Below are 20411 nucleotides of genomic sequence, written 5' to 3'. Positions count from 1 at the left end.
GCTCCAGGGAGAGCTGAGAGCCCCTGGCAGGGCCTGAAGGGGCTCCAGGAGAGCTGGAGAGGGACTGGGGACAAGGGAGGGAGGGACAGCACACAGGGAATGGCTTCCCAGTGCCAGAGGGCAGGGATAGGTGGGATATTGGGAAGGAATTGCTGCCTGGGAGGGTGGGCAGGCCCTGGCACAGGTTGCCCAGAGAAGCTGTGGCTGCCCCTGGATCCCTGGAAGTGTCCAAGGCCAGGCTGGAGCAACGTGGGATAGTGGAAGGTGTCCCTGCCCATGGCAGGGGGTGGCACTGGGTGGGCTTTAAGGCCCCTTCCCACCCAAACCATTGCAGGATTCCATCCCAGAGCACAGACTGGCTGAGCCAGTCCCAGCTGCTGGACAGTCCCACCCCCAGCAGCAGATCCCGAGGGAGCAGTGGCAGTGCCAGCCCAGCTCCCTGGGCACAGGCTGATCCATCCCAGCTCCCTGGGCACAGGCTGATCCATCCCAGCTCCCTGGGCACAGGCTGTTCCATCCCAGCTCCCTGGGCACAGGCTGTTCCATCCCAGCTCCCTGGGCACAGGCTGATCCATCCCAGCTCCCTGGGCACAGGCTGATCCATCCCAGCTCCCTGGGCACAGGCTGATCCATCCCAGCTCCCTGTTCCCAGGCTGTTCCATCCCAGCTCCCTGTTCCCAGGCTGTTCCATCCCAGCTCCCTGTTCCACCCCAGCTCCCTGTTCCATCCCAGCTCCCTGTTCCATCCCAGCTCCCTGTTCCCAGGCTGTTCCATCCCAGCTCCCTGTTCCCAGGCTGTTCCATCCCAGCTCCCTGTTCCCAGGCTGTTCCATCCCAGCTCCCTGTTCCCAGGCTGTTCCATCCAGCTCCCTGTTCCATCCCAGCTCCCTGTTCCCAGGCTGTTCCATCCAGCTCCCTGTTCCATCCAGCTCCCTGTTCCCAGGCTGTTCCATCCCAGCTCCCTGTTCCCAGGCTGTTCCATCCCAGCTCCCTGTTCCACCCCAGCTCCCTGTTCCCAGGCTGTTCCATCCCAGCTCCCTGTCCCCAGGCTGTTCCATCCCAGCTCCCTGTTCCATCCCAGCTCCCTGTTCCATCCCAGCTCCCTGTTCCATCCAGCTCCCTGTTCCCAGGCTGTTCCACCCCCCTGAGCCCAGGGCAGGCAGAGCAGGAGTTACCTGGGCAGGGTCCCCCCGTGGGGACAGGGAGCAGCTGAGGGTGTGCTCCCCCATGCTGTAGGGGTACTGCTGCAGGAAGCTGTGCATGGAGCGGGCTGACCTGGGGGTGTCCAGCTGCAGGATGGCCTGGAGGGAGCAGAGCACAGCCTGCAAACAGCTGACATTCCTCCCCTTCCCTGCTCCTGAACAGAGCCAGCAAAGCTCCTTCCCTGCTGGGACCCCCCACCCCTCACCTTTCAGCCACCAGGGTTTTGTAAAGTCACCTTTAAAAAGTCCCAACCCGTGGCCTGAAGCTGAAAACACCTCAGCTTTTGGTTGGATTTTTAGATTTACACATGAAAATATGAAAGCTGAATAAAAGAGCAGAGTGAGTCACTGCCTTTGAAATGTGCCAAAACAAAAGTTTCAGCAATTCTGGCATTTTCACTCCTCCTCAGAAATTCAGTTTTTTCCCAGGTTTCCCCCACGAAAACCTTAATTTTTTTCCCCTCCCCAGAAGGTCCTTTGCAGAATTTATTTCATGTGCTTACCTTGTTTTTGTTCTTCAGCACAACATAATGGTCGACCTTCCCGAAGCGAAGCCCCACACAAACCACTTCCAGCTCCCTGTATCCATCATCTGGCAAATTCCCCAGGTGCACAAACTGGTTATGGATGGATTCAGTGTTCACCTAAAAAAAAAAAGGGATGGCAAAACCTGCTTTAACCTTGGCACACACTTCATGGGGCAGCAGAGCCTCGGAGACACCTCATTCCCCAGGCAGTGCCCAGAAACATCAAATAAATCCCAGGATTTTGGGAGGATCAAAGGGACATAAAGGCACCAGCAGACTCCTGAAATCCCAAAGAAGTCTGACCTTTTATATTTGGAAGTTGGGTGTGTTTTGCAAACACCAATTCCCAGCAAACTGGAGCAGTTTTGTCTGTACCCAGGAGAACCATAAGGAGGGAGCAGATCTCCCCAGGAACATTCCCAATGGGAAATTCAAGCCTTTGGGGTTCCTTGGGAAGTGGTTTATTGCTGGCTTTAACCAAAGCCTTCTGTCACTGCTGTTCTTGGAGTCACTCCTGGGGTTCCTGTGCCAACATTCCCACAGCTCCATCCCCAGGGCCTGACCCTCCATCCCCAGGGACTGACACTGACCCTCCATCCCCAGGGCCTGACACTGACCCTCCATCCCCAGGGACTGACCCTCCATCCCCAGGGACTGACCCTCCATCCCCAGGGACTGACCCTCCATCCCCAGGGACTGACACTGACCCTCCATCCCCAGGGACTGACCCTCCATCCCCAGGGACTGACCCTCCATCCCCAGGGACTGACCCTCCATCCCCAGGGACTGACCCTCCATCCCCAAGGACTGACCCTCCATCCCCAGGGACTGACCCTGATCCTCCACCCCCAAGGACTGACCCTCCATCCCCAGGGACTGACCCTCCATCCCCAAGGACTGACACTGACCCTCCATCCCCAGGGACTGACCCTCCATCCCCAGGGTCTGACCCTCCATCCCCAGGGACTGACCCTCCATCCCCAGGGCCTGACCCTCCATCCCCAGGGACTGACACTGACCCTCCATCCCCAGGGACTGACCCTCCATCCCCAGGGCCTGACACTGACCCTCCATCCCCAGGGCCTGACCCTCCATCCCCAGGGCCTGACCCTCCATCCCCAGGGCCTGACCCTCCATCCCCAGGGACTGACACTGACCCTCCATCCCCAGGGACTGACCCTCCATCCCCAGGGCCTGACACTGACCCTCCATCCCCAGGGCCTGACCCTCCATCCCCAGGGCCTGACCCTCCATCCCCAGGGCCTGACCCTCCATCCCCAGGGACTGACACTGACCCTCCATCCCCAGGGACTGACCCTCCATCCCCAGGGACTGACACTGACCCTCCATCCCCAGGGACTGACCCTCCATCCCCAGGGACTGACACTGACCCTCCATCCCCAAGGACTGACACTGACCCTCCATCCCAAGGACTGACCCTCCATCCCAAGGACTGACCCTCCATCCCCAAGGACTGACCCTCCATCCCCAAGGACTGACACTGACCCTCCATCCCCAAGGACTGACCCTCCATCCCCAAGGACTGACCCTCCATCCCCAGGGACTGACACTGACCCTCCATCCCCAGGGACTGACCCTCCATCCCCAGGGACTGACACTGACCCTCCATCCCCAGGGACTGACCCTCCATCCCCAGGGACTGACACTGACCCTCCATCCCCAAGGACTGACACTGACCCTCCATCCCAAGGACTGACCCTCCATCCCAAGGACTGACCCTCCATCCCCAAGGACTGACCCTCCATCCCCAAGGACTGACACTGACCCTCCATCCCCAAGGACTGACCCTCCATCCCCAAGGACTGACCCTCCATCCCCAGGGACTGACACTGACCCTCCATCCCCAGGGACTGACCCTCCATCCCCAGGGACTGACACTGACCCTCCATCCCCAGGGACTGACCCTCCATCCCCAGGGACTGACCCTCCATCCCCAAGGACTGACACTGACCCTCCATCCCCAAGGACTGACCCTCCATCCCAAGGACTGACCCTCCATCCCAAGGACTGACCCTCCATCCCCAAGGACTGACCCTCCATCCCCAAGGACTGACCCTCCATCCCCAGGGCCTGACCCTGACCCTCCATCCCCAAGGACTGACCCTCCATCCCCAGGGACTGACCCTCCATCCCCAGGGACTGACACTGACCCTCCATCCCCAAGGACTGACCCTCCATCCCCAGGGACTGACCCTCCATCCCCAGGGACTGACACTGACCCTCCATCCCCAGGACCTGACCCTCCATCCCCAAGGACTGACACTGACCCTCCATCCCCAAGGACTGACCCTCCATCCCAAGGACTGACCCTCCATCCCCAAGGACTGACCCTCCATCCCCAAGGACTGACACTGACCCTCCATCCCCAGGGACTGACACTGACCCTCCATCCCCAAGGACTGACACTGACCCTCCATCCCCAGGGACTGACCCTGACCCTCCATCCCCAAGGACTGACCCTCCATCCCCAGGGACTGACACTGACCCTCCATCCCCAAGGACTGACACTGACCTTCCATCCCCAGGACCTGACCCTCCATCCCCAAGGACTGACCCTCCATCCCCAAGGACTGACCCTCCATCCCCAAGGACTGACACTGACCCTCCATCCCAAGGACTGACCCTCCATCCCCAGGGACTGACCCTCCATCCCCAGGGCCTGACCCTCCATCCCCAAGGACTGACACTGACCCTCCATCCCCAAGGACTGACACTGACCCTCCATCCCCAGGGATTGACCCTCCATCCCCAGGGACTGACCCTCCAGCAGGAACAGCCTGGAAATGCTTTTCCCAGCAGAAATAAAAATACAGTTTAACTCAGCTGTACCTGCACTGCACAGAAATGCTGTGCATGTTCAATCCCAGCTCCCAGGGAACATTTAACTCAAGAGGAAACTGAGACAACAGTTCAGTTCCCAACATTTCAGTAGGAAGGACACTAATGCCAATTAAATTGAGGGATTTGAGAGTTTGTGGAGGAGAGGTTGGGAGTAACTCACCTGAGGGTCAGAATCTTTAATCAGGGCAGTAAATATGGCTTCCTTTAAAAAGAAGGAAGAGAAAAGGTAAGATCTGAGCTGTGAAATACAGTCACTGACTCCCCACAAACGATTAATTTGAGCTTTATTACTCAAACCAACACCTCCCTGCCCCTCTGCTCCTCTCACACCAGACCAGCACCCCAAGGACATTTAACAGCATCAGTCTGCAGTGGCACAAACCCCTTGTTTTGAACACCAGTGTTTAAAATTCATCTTCAACAAGAGCATCCTGCTCTGAAGGGAGGTGTCCCCAGCTGAGCAGGAGCTTCCCTGGATCCCCTCACTCACTTCATCCCTGACAGTCTGGTGCTGAGGCACCATGCTGATGGAGAGCTGCTTCCCATCCAGGGACATGGGGAAGCAGGTGTAGAACTTCACCATGGAATCTGCAGCTTTCCTGTTGATTTCCAGGTATGCCTGAGAGAAGAACAAACACGTAAAGGAAAACTGGAGTTTATCCAAGGTGTCTCCCACGGACGCTTCCTGCACCTCATTTGCACTCCTTACAGACCCCACTGCTGCTCCTCCAGGCAGAAACACCACCAAATCCCATGGAAATACCTTCTTGTGAGAGGACAGAACCAGCATATCCTTCAGGCCTCCAAAGGGCTTTGCCAGGTTGGAAACTTCCTCCACGGAATATCCCTTGTCGGGCAGGTTGGACACCAGGACCACACACAGGTCCTCGAGGTCCTGCAGGACACAGAGGCACTTTGTATGGCACTGCCACTCCTTCCACCCTAAACCCCAGCTGGCTGCCCAGAGTGGGGCTGCCCCAGCCCTGGGGGTGTCCCAGGCCAGGCTGGATGGCACTTGGAGCAACCTGGGCTGGTGGGAGGTGTCCCTGGAGGGGGGTGGGATTAGATGGGATTTAGGGTCCCTCCGCACCCAAACCAGTCTGGGAGTGTGTTCTCACCAGAAACAAACAGCAAGGGGGTTAAACTGGACGTTTTCAGACACTACAGCAACACCTGGAAATGGCTCCAGGTGTGTTCCCACAATTCCCACCCTCACACTGACCTTCCCAGCTGGATCTGTGGATTCCTCCCCTGGTGTGCCCGTTCCTGGAGGCTCTGGAAAACAGGGAAGGAGCAGTTCAGTGGCTCAGGTTTCTTCAAACACCTCAGAGCTTTAAGAACTTCCTGCATTGCATTTTACCCCTTGTGAAAAATCAATATTAAATGTTTAACAGTGACAAACTGGTGAGACACAGACAGTGCTATGGAAATGCTCCCAGAAAGAACAGGTCCAAGGTGGGAATGTCCAGCCTGGAGAGGAGAAGGCTCCAGGGACACCTTAGATCCCCTTCCAGTGCCTAAAGGAGCTTCAAGAGAGCTGGAGAGGGACTGGGGACAAGGGATGGAGGGACAGGACACAGGGAATGACTTCAAATTGGGAAAATGGAGATTTGGGTGGGATATTGGGAAGGAATTCTTCCCTGTGAGCGTGGCAAGGGACTGGAATGGATTTCCCAGAGAAGCTGTGGCTGCCCCTGGATCCCTGGAAGTGTCCAAGGCCAGGTTGGACGGGGCTTGGATCAATCTGGGATAGTGGGAGGTGTCCCTGCCCATGGTGGGGGTGGAACTGGATGGGATTTAAGGTCTCTCCCAGCCCAAACCATTCCATGATTCCAGGATTCTGTGACCTTTCCTTATCAGTACTATCTGAGGCACAGTAACTGAGAATTAGTCCCCACTTGAGCAGGGTTTAACAGCCAGTCTGCTCTGGATGAGTTACAGAACACGTGGAGAACAGGAACGACTGATCCAAGGGGATTGAATCAGAGGAGGAGCTGCAAACAGAGCACAGGAGAGCCTGGATCCATGGGGGCAGTGCAAGTGTCCAGTCACACTGACAGCTCCTGCCAGGACTGTCCTGGCTGCTGAAACACAGGAATCTCAGGGGGCTGCAGCCACTCTGGGAGCTTTCAGCCCCTTCACCACCCCGATGAACTCCCGGGCTCTGGTCCAGCCCCTGCACCTGCTCTCACAGGTTTTATTTCCTGGAATCCCGTGTCCTTCCCATTGCCTGGCTGGAGAGCAGCTCCCGGAGCCCCCAAGAGCAGAGAGGTTTAAGAGAACCTTGCAGTTTACCTGGTTTAATTAAAGCTTTATGAACCCCAGGCACACCCAGCACCAGTGCCTGAGGGGGCTGGGACGGGCTCCCTGAGCAATAAATCCATAAAACACCTCCCTGTCCAACTGCACATCCCCCATGGAACAGGGCAGGACAGACCCAGGTCACCTGGCACAGGTGAGGGGCTGGGCTGGCTCTCCATGGGCACTGCAGGCTCTGGGATTCCATCCTCCTCCGGGACACTCCTTGGATCCGACGGCTCCGCTCCCTCAGCCTCCAGCCCGGGCTCTGCCGGGGGCTCGGGGTCTCCATCCTCAGCTGGTTCTGGCAGGGACAGCAGGAAAAGGCACGTTTGGTTTCTACAGGTCACTCAATCCATCTGCAGCAGCACAACGAGCTGCACTGTGCATCTCCTGTCCCACACTCAGGGGCCTCCCAGTAATAAATCCCTGCTCCTCCCTAAACACGGACAGGAAATGGACACCCAGGGAAAGCTCTGCCCCAAACTCAGCCAAAAACCCAGGGAAGTGGGTATTCCCGACCTACAAACAGCCCTGACAACCCCTGCAAGGAGGGGGTTTGCCTGTGCAGTGATCCACCAGGCCAGGAGAGGTGAGGAAAGCTGGGCTGCCAGCCTGGAATGCTGTGCTGGGAAGGGAAAGCACCCCCTGCTTCCCAGGGAAGAGGGAAAGTCCTCCCTCCTCTCACCTGCAGCACTCGGGGTTTTCTTCACCTTTCGTTCTCCTGGCACTGCTGACTTCTTGAGCTTTTCCTTTTTACCTACAAAACCACCCCAAAACCAGGTGTCAGCAGAAATGCTGATTATATGTAACTTAAAACCAATATAAAGTATTATACATACATTACATATATATATATATTATATATATATATTATACACATACTACAGTAAAATAGCACAGCAATATGACACATGCATGCTAATAATAAATTAATTGTTGAGACAAATATTGCTTATCAATATTATAGTAATATTGATATTATATTACTATATTATAGTAATATTGATATTATATTACTGTGAAGAAAAAGACATTATAACATGCAATAATATAATAACACCATAAAAGATGGAAAGTGATTATAATAATAAAGTATAATAGAAATAAAATATAACAATAAAATAGAACATTACACATAATATACACACATATGTACAATATACACACAAAAATCAGCTTAATCTGCAGCAATTCAACTGATGGGACCAAAAAACCCACCCAACACCTAACCCAGCAGTTCAGCCCCACGAAGATGCTGAGGAATGAATCAATAGATCTGTAAAAACCACCATTTCCCTCAGAAATCATGGCTGCCCCCTAAGTGAGGCTCGCTCAGGAAAGGCAATAAAATAAATCAACCAAGCCAATAAATCAATTAATAAAGACAACAGACACCCTCCCCCCAGTCTCACCTGCCAGGGGTTTGGGGGTCTTGGTGCTGGTGGTTGGAACTTTTCTATTGGGAGAATAAAAAATAATCAGTTTTAAAGACAATTAGCAAATATTAAACCAGCTTTAAAAAGCTCAAACCCAGTAAAAAACCCCACAAACAGATATGAGCCCATGTGGTTCCCAGCCATTAACTCTAATTTATGCAAAGGCAACACTCACTTGGTACTTGCTGAAGTTTTTTTAACAGTCAGAACTCGTTTTTTAATGGTCTTTTTGACCTGGAATGGAAAGAAAAACAGTGACTTGGACTTTATTTGTAAATATGTGTGGCCCCATAAAAATCATTAATAATTATCAATAGTTGTTAAGTAGATATAAAGTATATGTTGTATTCTTCAGTGTTCAGTTGTTATTTTTCACATATGGTCTATACTTTTTATAAATCTGTTTGTGTAGACATACACACACATATAAACAGGATTATTTTTAAAAGTAGTATTAATAATTAATAGCATTTAACATACATATAAATACAGCTGGCATCTTTCACTGCTTGCTAAACTGCTATTATTCACAGATCTCCATCAGCATTCACACATCTGCATCCCAAATTTAAGCAAGGAAAAGGCAAATCTGGAACGAGGGAGTGCACTTGCATATCCATTTTTACCAAAGAAGGGGAATTCTGGGATGGGGAAGAGCACTTCCCATGGATTTTTTAAGCTGCTGTTTCTGCAGCTGAAGCCATTGACCCCCTCCCTGTGTTTCCAGGGGTGTCTGGAGCAGAATTCTAGCCTGGATTGGGGTGTGAGGCTCCCACCTGGTCCTGGAGCAGAATTCCAGCCCAGTTTGGGGTGTGAGCTCCCACCTGGCTGGGGGGTGCCTGGAGCAGAACTCCAGCCCATTCTGGGGTGTGATCTCCCACCTGGCCGGGGGGAGCCCAGGTTTCTGGAGCAGAACTCCAGCCCAGTTTGGGGGGTGATCTCCCACCTGGCCGGGGGGTGCCCAGGTGTCTAGAGCAGAACTCCAGCCCATTCAGGGGGTGATCTCCCACCTGGCCGGGGGGAGCCCAGGTTTCTGGAGCAGAACTCCAGCCCATTCAGGGGGTGATCTCCCACCTGGCCGGGGGGAGCCCAGGTTTCTGGAGCAGAACTCCAGCCCATTCAGGGGGTGATCTCCCACCTGGCCGGAGGGTGCCCAGGTTTCTGGAGCAGAACTCCAGCCCATTCAGGGGTTGATCTCCCACCTGGCTGGGGGGAGCCCAGGTTTCTGGAGCAGAATTCCAGCCCCGTTCAGGGGGTGATCTCCCACCTGGCCGGGGGGTGCCCAGGGTGCCTGGAGCAGAACTCCAGCCCCGTTCAGGGGGTGATCTCCCACCTGGCCGGGGGGTGCCTGGAGCAGAACTCCAGCCCAGTTTGGGGGGTGATCTCCCACCTGGCCGGGGGGAGCCCGGGGTGCCTGGAGCAGAACTCCAGCCCATTCAGGGGGTGATCTCCCACCTGGCCGGGGGGTGCCCAGGTTTCTGGAGCAGAACTCCAGCCCATTCAGGGGGTGATCTCCCACCTGGCCGGGGGGTGCCCAGGTTTCTGGAGCAGAACTCCAGCCCATTCAGGGGGTGATCTCCCACCTGGCCGGGGGGAGCCCGGGGTGCCTGGAGCAGAACTCCAGCCCATTCAGGGGGTGATCTCCCACCTGGCCGGGGGCAGCCCGGGGTTTCTCGGCCACGCTGATCCGGATGCGTTTCCCGTTGAGCAGCACCGGCTGCGTCTCCCCGAACTTGACGGCGGCGATCACGGCCTCCTTGTAGTTCATCTCCAGGTAGGCCTGGAACACAGGGAGTTCCTGCTCTGGCTGCCCAGGCACAGGGCACAGCTCCCGGGGATCCCTCCCCAGCCAGCGTGTGCCCCTGGGGCTGGGGGGGGTCGATCCGGGTGGGGTCTGACGGGCAGGTCTGGATTTGTGTTACACCACAACCACCCCACTGCCCCCAGCTGCCACGGCCCAGGGGGAATAGAACAGAATAATTGAAAAGTGACAGAGAAATAAGTTATAATTATACATAATATACGTTAGAGATATCAAAGTATACATCCTATGTAACCTATAACGTATTATGTTACTATATATGTCTAATGCATAATTGATAGGTAAAATTAAATATTATACATAATATACATTATAGATATCAAAGTATACATTCTATGTAATCTATAGTGTATTATATTATACATAATGTCTAATGCAAAATTTATAGGTAAAATTAAATATTATACATAATATGCATTATAGATATCAAAGTAGACATTCTATGTAATCTATAATGTATTATATTATATGTAATGTCTAATGCATAATTGATAGGTAAAATTAAATACTATACATAATATACATTATAGATATTAAAGTATACATCCTATGTAACCTATAACATATTATGTTATTATATATAATGTCTAATGCATAATTGATAGGTAAAATTAAATACTATACATAATATACATTATAGATATCAAAGTATACATTCTGTGTAACCTATAACATATTAAGTTATTATATATGTCTAATGCATAATTTATAGGTAAAATTAAATATTATACATAATATACGTTATAGATATTAAAGTATACATTCTATGTAATCTATAATGTATTATATTATATATAATGTCCAATGCATAATTTATAGGTAAAATTAAATATATGTCAATAGATAAAGACATGATATATTACATATTATATATATTACATAGCATAATATACAACATAATACATTATATATTACATGTATTATATCATATAGTATATATATAATATACAACATAATATATTATATATTAAGAATCTATAAGTTATATGTATAAATCATACACATATATACATATACACATACATATAAAATAAAATGAAAAAATGCAGGGTCTGAATTTGTATCAGTTTCCCAGTTCCAGCTATTCCCAGATTACAGGTGTGATCTTAAAGCTTCTCAGCAGTTTGTCATTAGTGCCATGTTGCCCTGAGGTTCCCTGTGCCCCTCGTGTCCCTCATGTCCCTCGTTGCCCTGAGGTTCCCTGTGCCCCTCGTGTCCCACATTGCCCTGAGGTTCCCCGTGCCCCTGTGTCCCTCATTGCCCCGAGGTTCCCTGTTGTCCCTCATTATCCACATTGCCCTGAGGTTCCCCGTGCCCCTCGTGTCCCACATTGCCCTGAGGTTCCCCGTGCCCCTGTGTCCCTCATTGCCCCGAGGTTCCCTGTTGTCCCTCATTATCCACATTGCCCTGAGGTTCCCCGTGTCCCCCGTGTCCCACGTTGCCCTGAGGTTCCCCGTGTCCCCCATGTCCCTCGTTGCCCTGAGGTTCCCTGTGCCCCTCGTTGCCCTGAGGTTCCCCATGCCCCCTGTGTCCCTCGTTGCCCCAAGGTTCCCCGTGCCCCTGTGCCCCTCGTTGCCCCGAGGTTCCCCGTGCCCGTGTCCCCTGCCTGGCTGCTCCCTGCCCCGCTCACCTCGTTCCTGGAGCGCAGCACGATCAGGTCGCTCACTTTGCCGAAGGGCTGCACCAGCTTTTTGATGTCCTGATCGGAAAACCCGTCGTCCGGCAGGTCCGAGATCTGCAGGACGGTCCCGCAGCTCAGCAGGTCCTCCCTCAGCAGCTGCACACGGGACAGGGAAGGAAAACAGACACTTCCCAAGTCAGGGATTTCGCCACAGTCTCGTTGTTTTGCTGTTCTGCCCCAGTCTCTGTCCCTGGGAGTGTCCAAGGCCAGGCTGGACGGGGCTTGGAGCAGCCCGGGGTAGTGGGAGGTGTCCCTACACGTGGCAGGGGGTGGGACTGGATGGGCTTTAAGGTCTCTCCCAAGCCAACCCATTCCATGATTCCAGGATCCCCACCCTTCCCTGCAGCCAGCAGACCTCAGTGTCGCACGGAATGGGTCACCCTGCCAACGACCCCCCGAAGGGAAACACCAACCAAGCCCTCAAAAAGCAGAGAAAACCCGCAGGAACTCACCCTGTTGTAAGAAGCAGACTGAGGTTTGCTGCTCCCTGCGGATTCATCTTCCTCATCCTCTTCCCCCTCCTTGTTTTGGGCCGATTCCTCCGGTTTGGCCGAGGCAGAGCTCGGCCCGGGCGCGGCAGAGCCGTCCTTCTTGGGAGCCTTTGGAGCAGCACTTGTCTTCAGTGGCTTCTTCACGCTCCCAGACACCTTCCCCGGGGGGCCATGAGTGGATGAGGATCTCCCCGACCCCAAGGATCCCTGCACAGCTGCCTGGAGTGATTTGTGTTTCTTGAACTCTGCCAGGAACTCCGGCCCCAGGGTTTTCATGACGGCCTCGAGTGCTGCCTTTCTGTCTGTGAGGGAGGGAAACCAGGGGGGTTGGATTTATCCCTAAACACAATTTACAGATACTCCTGTTCTTTCCTACAGTTTCAGCTTCACCACCCGCTCCTGAGCCAACCCTGAGACTGCCTGAGCTTAGAGAACCCTCTCAGTAAATATTAACAAACCTCAGGATGTGACACTCCAGAACAACATCTACAAAAATCCCAAGGGCCGGACACAAGAAAATGCAAAAAATAGTTTAATTTTCTATGTCAGGGAATGGAAAAGAGGGATTTTTGAAGCCTCTACTCCTCTCTCACACTGAGGTCCAGCAGTACTTACTATCTTGGTGCCTTCTGCTAAATTCTGCCTCCTTCTCTTGCTCTTTGTTGGTTTTAATTATTCTTTAACGAGCTGCTACAACAATAATTTCCTGTCTGCTGGCTTTCTGTGGAGAATTCACATTTTGGTTATTCGTTGCTTCTCCCCCTCCTCCTCTTCCAGGGTTTGTGTTTTCCCCTCATCAAAGCTCCTGGAACCTGCCTGTCCCTTCACAGCTTCCCACCTGGACCTGTGTCCCACAGACCCTCTCAAAGCTCTGGAAGCACACAGAGAAGGCAGCCCGGGTTAGGATTTTCCAGGGAAACCTCTGGAAAGCAGCTGGGCGCTCCCGAAGTGCCAGGAGGTCGCGGTTTGGTGTCCCCATGCCCATGCCCATCCCATCCCATGCCACGCCATCCCCCCGTACCTTGGGAGCGGCTGGCCCTGCGGGAGGAGCGCTCGGAGCTGGAGGAGCGGCGGGAGCGGGAGCCGGGCCTCAGGGAGCCCCTGGAGCGCTGCGGGGAGCGGGAGCGGTGCCGGGGGCTGGGCCGGCGCGGGTACCGGGGGGGGCTGCGGCTGCGGGGCCGGCGGAAGCGCCCGGGGCTGCGGGAGCGGGAGCGCCAGCGCCGCAGGGGGGGGTACCCCGAGCCCCCCGGGCGGTACCGGCGCCGGCTCGGGCTGGAGGAGCTGGAGCGGTGCTTCGGGGTCTGGTTCTCCTTCCTGTCCCCGGCATTCCTGTGGGAACGAGGGAACACCCAGAGCTGGGGCGAGGCGGGAAAGGGGAATGCACTGGGAGAGCTGGGGGGGTCATCTGGAGAAGAGAAGGCTCCAGGGAGAGCTGAGAGCCCCTGGCAGGGCCTGAAGGGGCTCCAGGAGAGCTGGAGAGGGACTGGGGACAAGGCAGGGAGGGACAGCACACAGGGAATTGCTTCCCAGTGCCAGAGGGCAGGGATGGATGGGACATTGGGCAGGAATTCCCAGCTGTGAGGGTGGAGAGGCCCTGGCACAGGTTGCCCAGAGAAGCTGTGGCTGCCCCTGGATCCCTGGAAGTGTCCAAGGCCAGGCTGGACGGGACTTGGAGCAACCTGGGCTGGTGGAAGGTGTCCCTGCCCATGGCAGGGGGTGGCACTGGATGGGCTTTAAGGTCCCTTCCAACCCAAACCATTCCACGATTCTGGGATTATTCTCCTCATGGAAGTTTCAGAAGTTTATTTGCTTTATTTCTCCTGGTTTGTAAAGGAGAGAAAGGAAAGCAGCCTGGCCTGCACATCCAGCTTTGGAACTCAGCTTCCCAGGAAGGATGTCAGACTAATTAATGCAAAACCTCAGGAAAATCCAAGGCCAATTCCAGTGCTATCCCCCCCACTTGTACACGAGGCAAAACACAAATGCTGAAGCAGCAAAACAGCCCAACTCTGCTGAGCTTCAAAGGGAATTAATGCACAGGGTGTGTTTTTAAACAGAATTCATCACAGGCAGCAAAGGCCAGAGATGGGAGTTGATGAATTCCAGGGTTTTTTCAGCCTGTGATGATGTCATTCCCAAGGGATCTCAGAGGCCAGGCTGCAAATGGGATTAACTGGACCAAGACTAGTGGAATTCCCTGGTGGAATGAGATGGGCTTTATGGTCCCCCCAACCCAACCTAACCCAGTCTGGGATCCTATCAAACTTAGGAGAAACCCCCCAGAACCACCCCCCTAATTGTACACCAGAACTACAGCCCCGTGAGAGGCTGCAGGGGCCAAACCAGGAAAGGACCTGCCTTAATTCCAGCCCACAACTGGGACTGTGGAGAAGCAGAGGCACTCACCTGCTGGAGGAGTGAGCCTCGGGGTTCCATTCCGGGTACCTGCCAGGGGAACACAGGGGTCACTGCAACGGCCAAACTTCCCACCTGCAGCACAAACCCCACCTTTCACCCTAAAACCAGGCTGCCCCACCCCTGGGAGGGTGCCAGGCTGGAGCCCTGGCTGGGGGAAAGTGTCCCTGCCCACGGCAGGGGTGGCACTGGGGGGCAATTATTGTCCCTCCCTGCCCAAGCCATTCCCAGTGGATCCCAAGCAGATCCCTCACTGCTGCTGGGATTTATTATCCCTCCCAAGCCATTCCCAGTGGATCCCTCACTGCTGCTGGGATTTATTGTCCCTCCCAACCCATTCCCAGTGGATCCCAAGCAGATCCCTCACTGCTGCTGGGATTTATTATCCCTCCCCAGCCATTCCCAAGTAGATCCCTCACTGCTGCTGGGATTTATTGTCCCTCCCCAGCCATTCCCAAGCAGGTCCCTTACTGCTGCTGGGATTTACTGTCCCTCCCCTCCCCAGCCATTCCCAAGCAGATCCCTCACTGCTGCTGGGATTTATTGTCCCTCCCCAGCCATTCCCAAGCAGATCCCTCACTGCTGCTGGGATTAATTATCCCTCCCAAGCCATTCCCAGTGGATCCCAAGCAGATCCCTCACTGCTGCTGGGATTTATTATCCCTCCCAACCCATTCCAGTGGATCCCAAGCAGATCCCTGACTGCTGCTGGGATTTATTGTCCCTCCCCTCCCCAGCCATTCCCAAGCAGGTCCCTTACTGCTGCTGGGATTTATTGTCCCTCCCAAGCCATTCCCAGTGGATCCCTCACTGCTGCTGGGATTTATTGTCCCTCCCCAGCCATTCCCAAGCAGATCCCTTATTCCTGCTGGGATTTATGATCCCTCCCAAGCCATTCCCAAGCAGGTCCCTTACTGCTGGCGGAGCTTGCGGCAGCTCTCGATGTGGGAAGGGTTGTTCTGGTGCAGGATCCAGTCCTGGGGGGGGAAGGACACCCGGAGAGGTTGGATGAGAGTGGAACATGTCAGCACTGCCCCCAGTCTCTAGTGATGGTTGGTGTGTTTTGCCTTCCACCACATTTTTACCTTAGGAATGATCTTAAGGTCAAATTCCCACTTGGGATATTAAAAGCACTAAGACATCATCACCACAGGGTGTCAGAGAACACAGAGGTGAACAAAATGCATCGTGTTCCATGAAATAGATGGAGGAATTAACCCCCCCAGCACCCCGGGGGCTGTCACCACACAGATCAGGGAAGGCTGATCCAATAACTGGGCAAATTAAAGGAAATAAAGCCATTATGGCTTTCACAGGCTGTCAGACCAATGAGCACCCCCAGCAAACCCAGAGAACACAGAACCCCAGAGGTGGCATCTCCAAGTCAAGTCTCATTCCCAGCCCAGCCTGGCTTGCCATGCCTGGAGCCCCAGAACATTCACCCCCCATCACATCACAGCTAAAGGTCACTGCAGAGCCTCGGGACCTTCTTCACACACACACTGGTTTATTCTACATTAAAGAACCTCAGCAAGGGCTTTCTCTTGAGGAAAACTGAGGGGTTCAGCAGAGACAGTGCAAGCCCTTGAGCTTGAGAAATATCTTAATCTTACTTACAAGTCCTTAAGCTCAGGTTTAACTGTGAGCACAGACAGCCCCCAGTGTGGGGAGCTGGGAGGCAAAGGAGCCAGTTTGCTCTGGAGAAGGGATATCCCGTGGCCTGAAACTCTAAGGTGTAATGTGTCGGTGATAATTATTAAACATTCCTAAAAAACCAACCTCCAGCTGCTCTAAGAGCATAAAATACAATCAGACATGTAATAATTAACATAAAACAACAGCTGTATAACACAGCTGGCAGGCCGGGCTGGGTAAATAATTCCCAGCTGGGAAATTCCACGGCACTTTTCCCAAGCACAGGCTGGTCTGGAAGACAAAAGATGCTCCAACGTGTCTCTGGCAGCACCAGACCCTCCTGTTCCTGTGCCCAAGCTCTGACACAGAGCTCGTGGTGGAGGGGAAGGACCCCTGGGCAGGGCCCAGCTCCGGCCGGGAATGGCCGTTCCTGGCACTCCCTCCACCGGCTCAGATGTGCTCCAGGACCTCCCAAACTCCCAGAAACCCGGGGGCTCAGTGCAACTAAACTGCATGTGAAGCACAGGACTCGGTGTGGCTTCCTGCAGACACCGACAACCCACCTCAAAAGGCCCTGGAGGATCCACTCACCGTGTTCCCAACGTCCTGCTCATCCCAACTGCCCCAAACGAGGCAGGAAACCTGTTTGGGATCACTCTGCACCCAGCTCACGAGTCAGGAGCAGCAATTCACCATCACACACTGGTTTTCCCTAATTCCAGGCCATCTCTAAGCAATCCTGTTCGAAGGATCCCATTTTTCCAGTCAGTTCAGCCAGGACACAAGGGCTGAATCAAACGAGCTGGCAGAAATTAAAGGGAATTTGGCTCCCAGAATTCCCCTTCCACGGTGCCAGAGAAGGGGACACGGTGCCAGTGAGGCCCAGGGAGGGCATTTGGTTTCCAAGTGCCTCCAGCTGCTGATCCAATGCCGTTCCTGGGATTACAAAGGGAGATTCTCCTCCCAGCAGACAAGGACAACGTTCTTCTCTTTGCCAAGTCTTTGCTGTGCCAAAGCCCTCCTGCATCCCAGAGCCACAGGAGTCTGGATTTATGGATGTTGCTCCTCTTTGACTCATTCCTGGCCCTTCTCAGTCTTCAGGAATATTCCACTGTCTACAGACTCATCACAAAATCCCAGAAAAGTCTGGGTTGGAAAAGTCCATCTCATCCCACCCCTGCCATGGGCAGGGACACCTCCCACCAGCCCAGGCTGCCCCAAGCCCCTTCCAGCCTGGCCTTGGGCACTCCCAGGGATCTCTGGGCATCCTCAGTCCCCAGAGACGGATCCCTCCCCCCAGGACAGGATCCCTTCCCATCACATCCTGCTGAGAGGAAGAACCTCCATCCAGACTCCTCCAGCAGCTGCTCCACAACCCAACTCCCCCCTTCCCTCATCCCAGCCCGCCCTCCTCTGCCTCAGGGATCACCACCAGCACGTCCTGACACAGCAGGGCAGGGAGCAAAGTGTTTCCAGTCTCACACTCCCCTCAGCAAAGGAATTCCCAGTGCAGTTCTCCGTGGAAAACAAGGAGTCCCCGTGGCTTCACTGCAGGTCCAAGACGCCGCCACCGTCCCTTTGCACCGTTGGGAGGACAAAGCTTGTGACAAATGCACAAGGAACAGGATCCCCTTGTGCTGGGAGCTCTGCAGGTCCACTGCATTCCAAACGGGATGTGTCCGGAGGCGAAGAAATCCCACTGTGTTATCCCAGCACAACAGGAGCTGGGGTGGGGAATGGAGCTGCTCTGTGGAATATTCACACACTGAGGGGTTTGGGAACAGCTGAGAGGAGACAAGGGGGAGGTGACATTCCACCTGACCAAGGGCAGAGCTGGACACTGCCCTGAAAACCTTGCAGGACACGAAGACACCAATCTTTGAGAGCACCTTCCAGGTCAAGCAGCACCAATTTATGTCTCCAGTCCCATTTTTAAGGCTCAAAAAGCCGACCCTGTGTGAGGGTTCCCTTTCCTACAACCCTGAGGGAGCCACAGGGACCTCCCCAGCCTCACTGAGGTGGGAAAAGCCCTCTGAGATCATCCAGTCCAACCTCCCCAGCACTGACCACGTCCCTCCCTACACAGCAGGAACAAGGTGGGATCTGTCCCCTTTGGGATGCTGCTCCAAACCCACCTTTCAGCCCCTGGGCACCTCCACTGACCCCAAACCCACGATGTGTCGGGCAGGTGAGGGGCCTGTTGACCTGCCATCAGTCACTGCACCCCAGGGTCATCCACATCTTACCAGAAGGGTTCCAAGTCAAAAAACATCTATTTTTCACAGGCAGATCCAGCACAACTCCGGATGCAGATGGGAGATACCACAACTTGTGACTTCTGAACTGTGTGTTAGCCAAAAACCACCTTAAAAACACACCAGAGTCTGCAGGAGGGAGGTTCAGGATGGTTTCTTCCTTACAGAAGAGCGAGAAAATACATTTTCTGTCTGACACTCCAACCTCTGTGTTTTGGTACTGCAGACACCCCCGGGCCATCTTCAGCTTGGATTTCATCAGAGCTCCTTGATTCGGGGAGATAATCAAGGCAGAGCTGCAGGGACAGCCAGCAGGACGACTTGGGCAACAACAGAGGGGATTTTCAATCCAGAGGACACTCAGCTCCAGTGCTGGCACGTCCAGGGCAGAGCCAGGCTGGAGGGACATGGAGGGGAGGATGTCTCACACCCAGGTGTAAACCCCTGGTTCTACTAACCAGTGGCAGGGAACGTGCTGGAATTCTCTTCCAGTGGGCAACGCAGCTTCTCCTTCAGCCCCGTTGAATCTGAGGTGAGTCTGGACTTCAGTCCAAGAGGGGACTAAAGGCAGCTATGAAAAACTGCAGCTGTGAGAAACCTGAACTGGGAACCCCCCCTGTAACATGGCTGGAACCTGCCCTTCAGACTCTCAGCACCTTCAGGAGTGGGATGAAGAGAAGTTTTTCTTCACTCAGCACCTTCCTCCGCCCTCGGCTGCTCTGGGGTCCCACTCTGCCCTTTGCTGCCTGGCTCCAGAGCAGAGGGGCTCCAGCCCCAGGGCCTCCTCTGGACTCTCTGCAGCAGCTCCACGTCCTCGTGCTGCTGTTCCCAGGGCTGGAGCAGCTCTGCAGGGTGTCTCAGCTGAGACAGGTGATTTGCAGAACCAAACCCCAGGGACTGTTCGTTCGCTGCACTTCGCTGACCCACAAGACGAGGGTTTCTTCAACAAACTTCTCTTTTCTGCAGTAAAACTTCCACTCTTCTGGTTCTTTGGCTCCACTGTTGTGCCACCAGGGCCGGTCCCGTGAGGCCTGAGGTGCACAGACCCCGAGCACTGCCCTGGAGGGAGCTAATCCAGGCCAGAGCCAAGGGAGGCGGGACAGGAGCAGGGGCTGGGAGGCTGCAGCCGGATCAGGATGTCTGGGAACACACCCTGTGCTGCAGGGCCACCAGGACAAGAGCTCATAACCTTTCATCCACCCCCAAAACCTCCCAGCTAATTTGTCAACAAGTATTTTTAGTAACAACATTTGCTTCATTTTCCCAGGCTCCCGAAAGGGAGAGACTGGAGAATTCCCGTTTACACAGATCCCGCTTTCCCAAAGTGCTCCTTTTCTTCCCTTTATTTTTCCCTTCAATTTTTTAATTCCCTTTTCCCCTTCATTAACACCCCCCCCCAGATTTGTTCAATTTCACCCATTTTTATTTTAAATCAGACTTCCTTTCCCACTTCCAAGCTGCCCATCTCCCTGGCCCTCAGTGCTTCCCGGGGCAAAGACCTTGGGAATTTCTGTTTATTCTTCCCTAACCCACCTTCAGTCAGTCAGTTTTTCAATTCACAGCAGAAACAGGGCCCAAAACCTCCGGGATTTTGCCAAATTACAAAAAGTCCCTCCCCCCCAGAGCCTCTCCCCACGTTGCTCAAATACTGTGTGCAACATAAACACGTGAAAAAATTATTAATGAATTATTCAATGTTTTTCGTTACCCCCTCCCTCATTTTTGATATATCAAACGCTGGGCTTTCCAGGAAAAGCCACAGCTTCCAGGATGTTTTTCATCTCC

General features: G+C 53.8%; 1 protein-coding gene across 5 annotated transcripts in view; it reads right to left on the bottom strand.

Moving 5' to 3' along the window:
- ZNF638 (zinc finger protein 638) overlaps nucleotides 1–20411 on the bottom strand; it is a 48336-nt gene that overhangs the window by 11880 nt on the left and 16045 nt on the right. For all 5 annotated transcript variants that reach the window (XM_064653645.1, XM_064653641.1, XM_064653644.1 and 2 more), the window contains 16 exons: nucleotides 15652–15713; nucleotides 14728–14766; nucleotides 13343–13650; nucleotides 12283–12623; nucleotides 11780–11926; nucleotides 9976–10107; nucleotides 8503–8561; nucleotides 8304–8347; nucleotides 7577–7648; nucleotides 7037–7192; nucleotides 5813–5865; nucleotides 5354–5485; nucleotides 5081–5209; nucleotides 4751–4792; nucleotides 1705–1845; nucleotides 1175–1300 (listed from right to left, as the gene is read on the bottom strand). In XM_064653645.1, the coding sequence (XP_064509715.1) occupies nucleotides 1175–1300; nucleotides 1705–1845; nucleotides 4751–4792; nucleotides 5081–5209; nucleotides 5354–5485; nucleotides 5813–5865; nucleotides 7037–7192; nucleotides 7577–7648; nucleotides 8304–8347; nucleotides 8503–8561; nucleotides 9976–10107; nucleotides 11780–11926; nucleotides 12283–12623; nucleotides 13343–13650; nucleotides 14728–14766; nucleotides 15652–15713 (1983 nt within the window). The remainder of the gene's footprint in view (nucleotides 1–1174; nucleotides 1301–1704; nucleotides 1846–4750; nucleotides 4793–5080; nucleotides 5210–5353; nucleotides 5486–5812; nucleotides 5866–7036; nucleotides 7193–7576; nucleotides 7649–8303; nucleotides 8348–8502; nucleotides 8562–9975; nucleotides 10108–11779; nucleotides 11927–12282; nucleotides 12624–13342; nucleotides 13651–14727; nucleotides 14767–15651; nucleotides 15714–20411) is intronic.

Source organism: Pseudopipra pipra, chromosome 4, assembly GCF_036250125.1.
Source record: "Pseudopipra pipra isolate bDixPip1 chromosome 4, bDixPip1.hap1, whole genome shotgun sequence".
Lineage (NCBI taxonomy): Eukaryota > Metazoa > Chordata > Aves > Passeriformes > Pipridae > Pseudopipra > Pseudopipra pipra.
The sequence above is the reverse complement of the archived record's forward strand: the minus strand, read 5'-3'. Positions and strand labels throughout refer to the sequence as shown.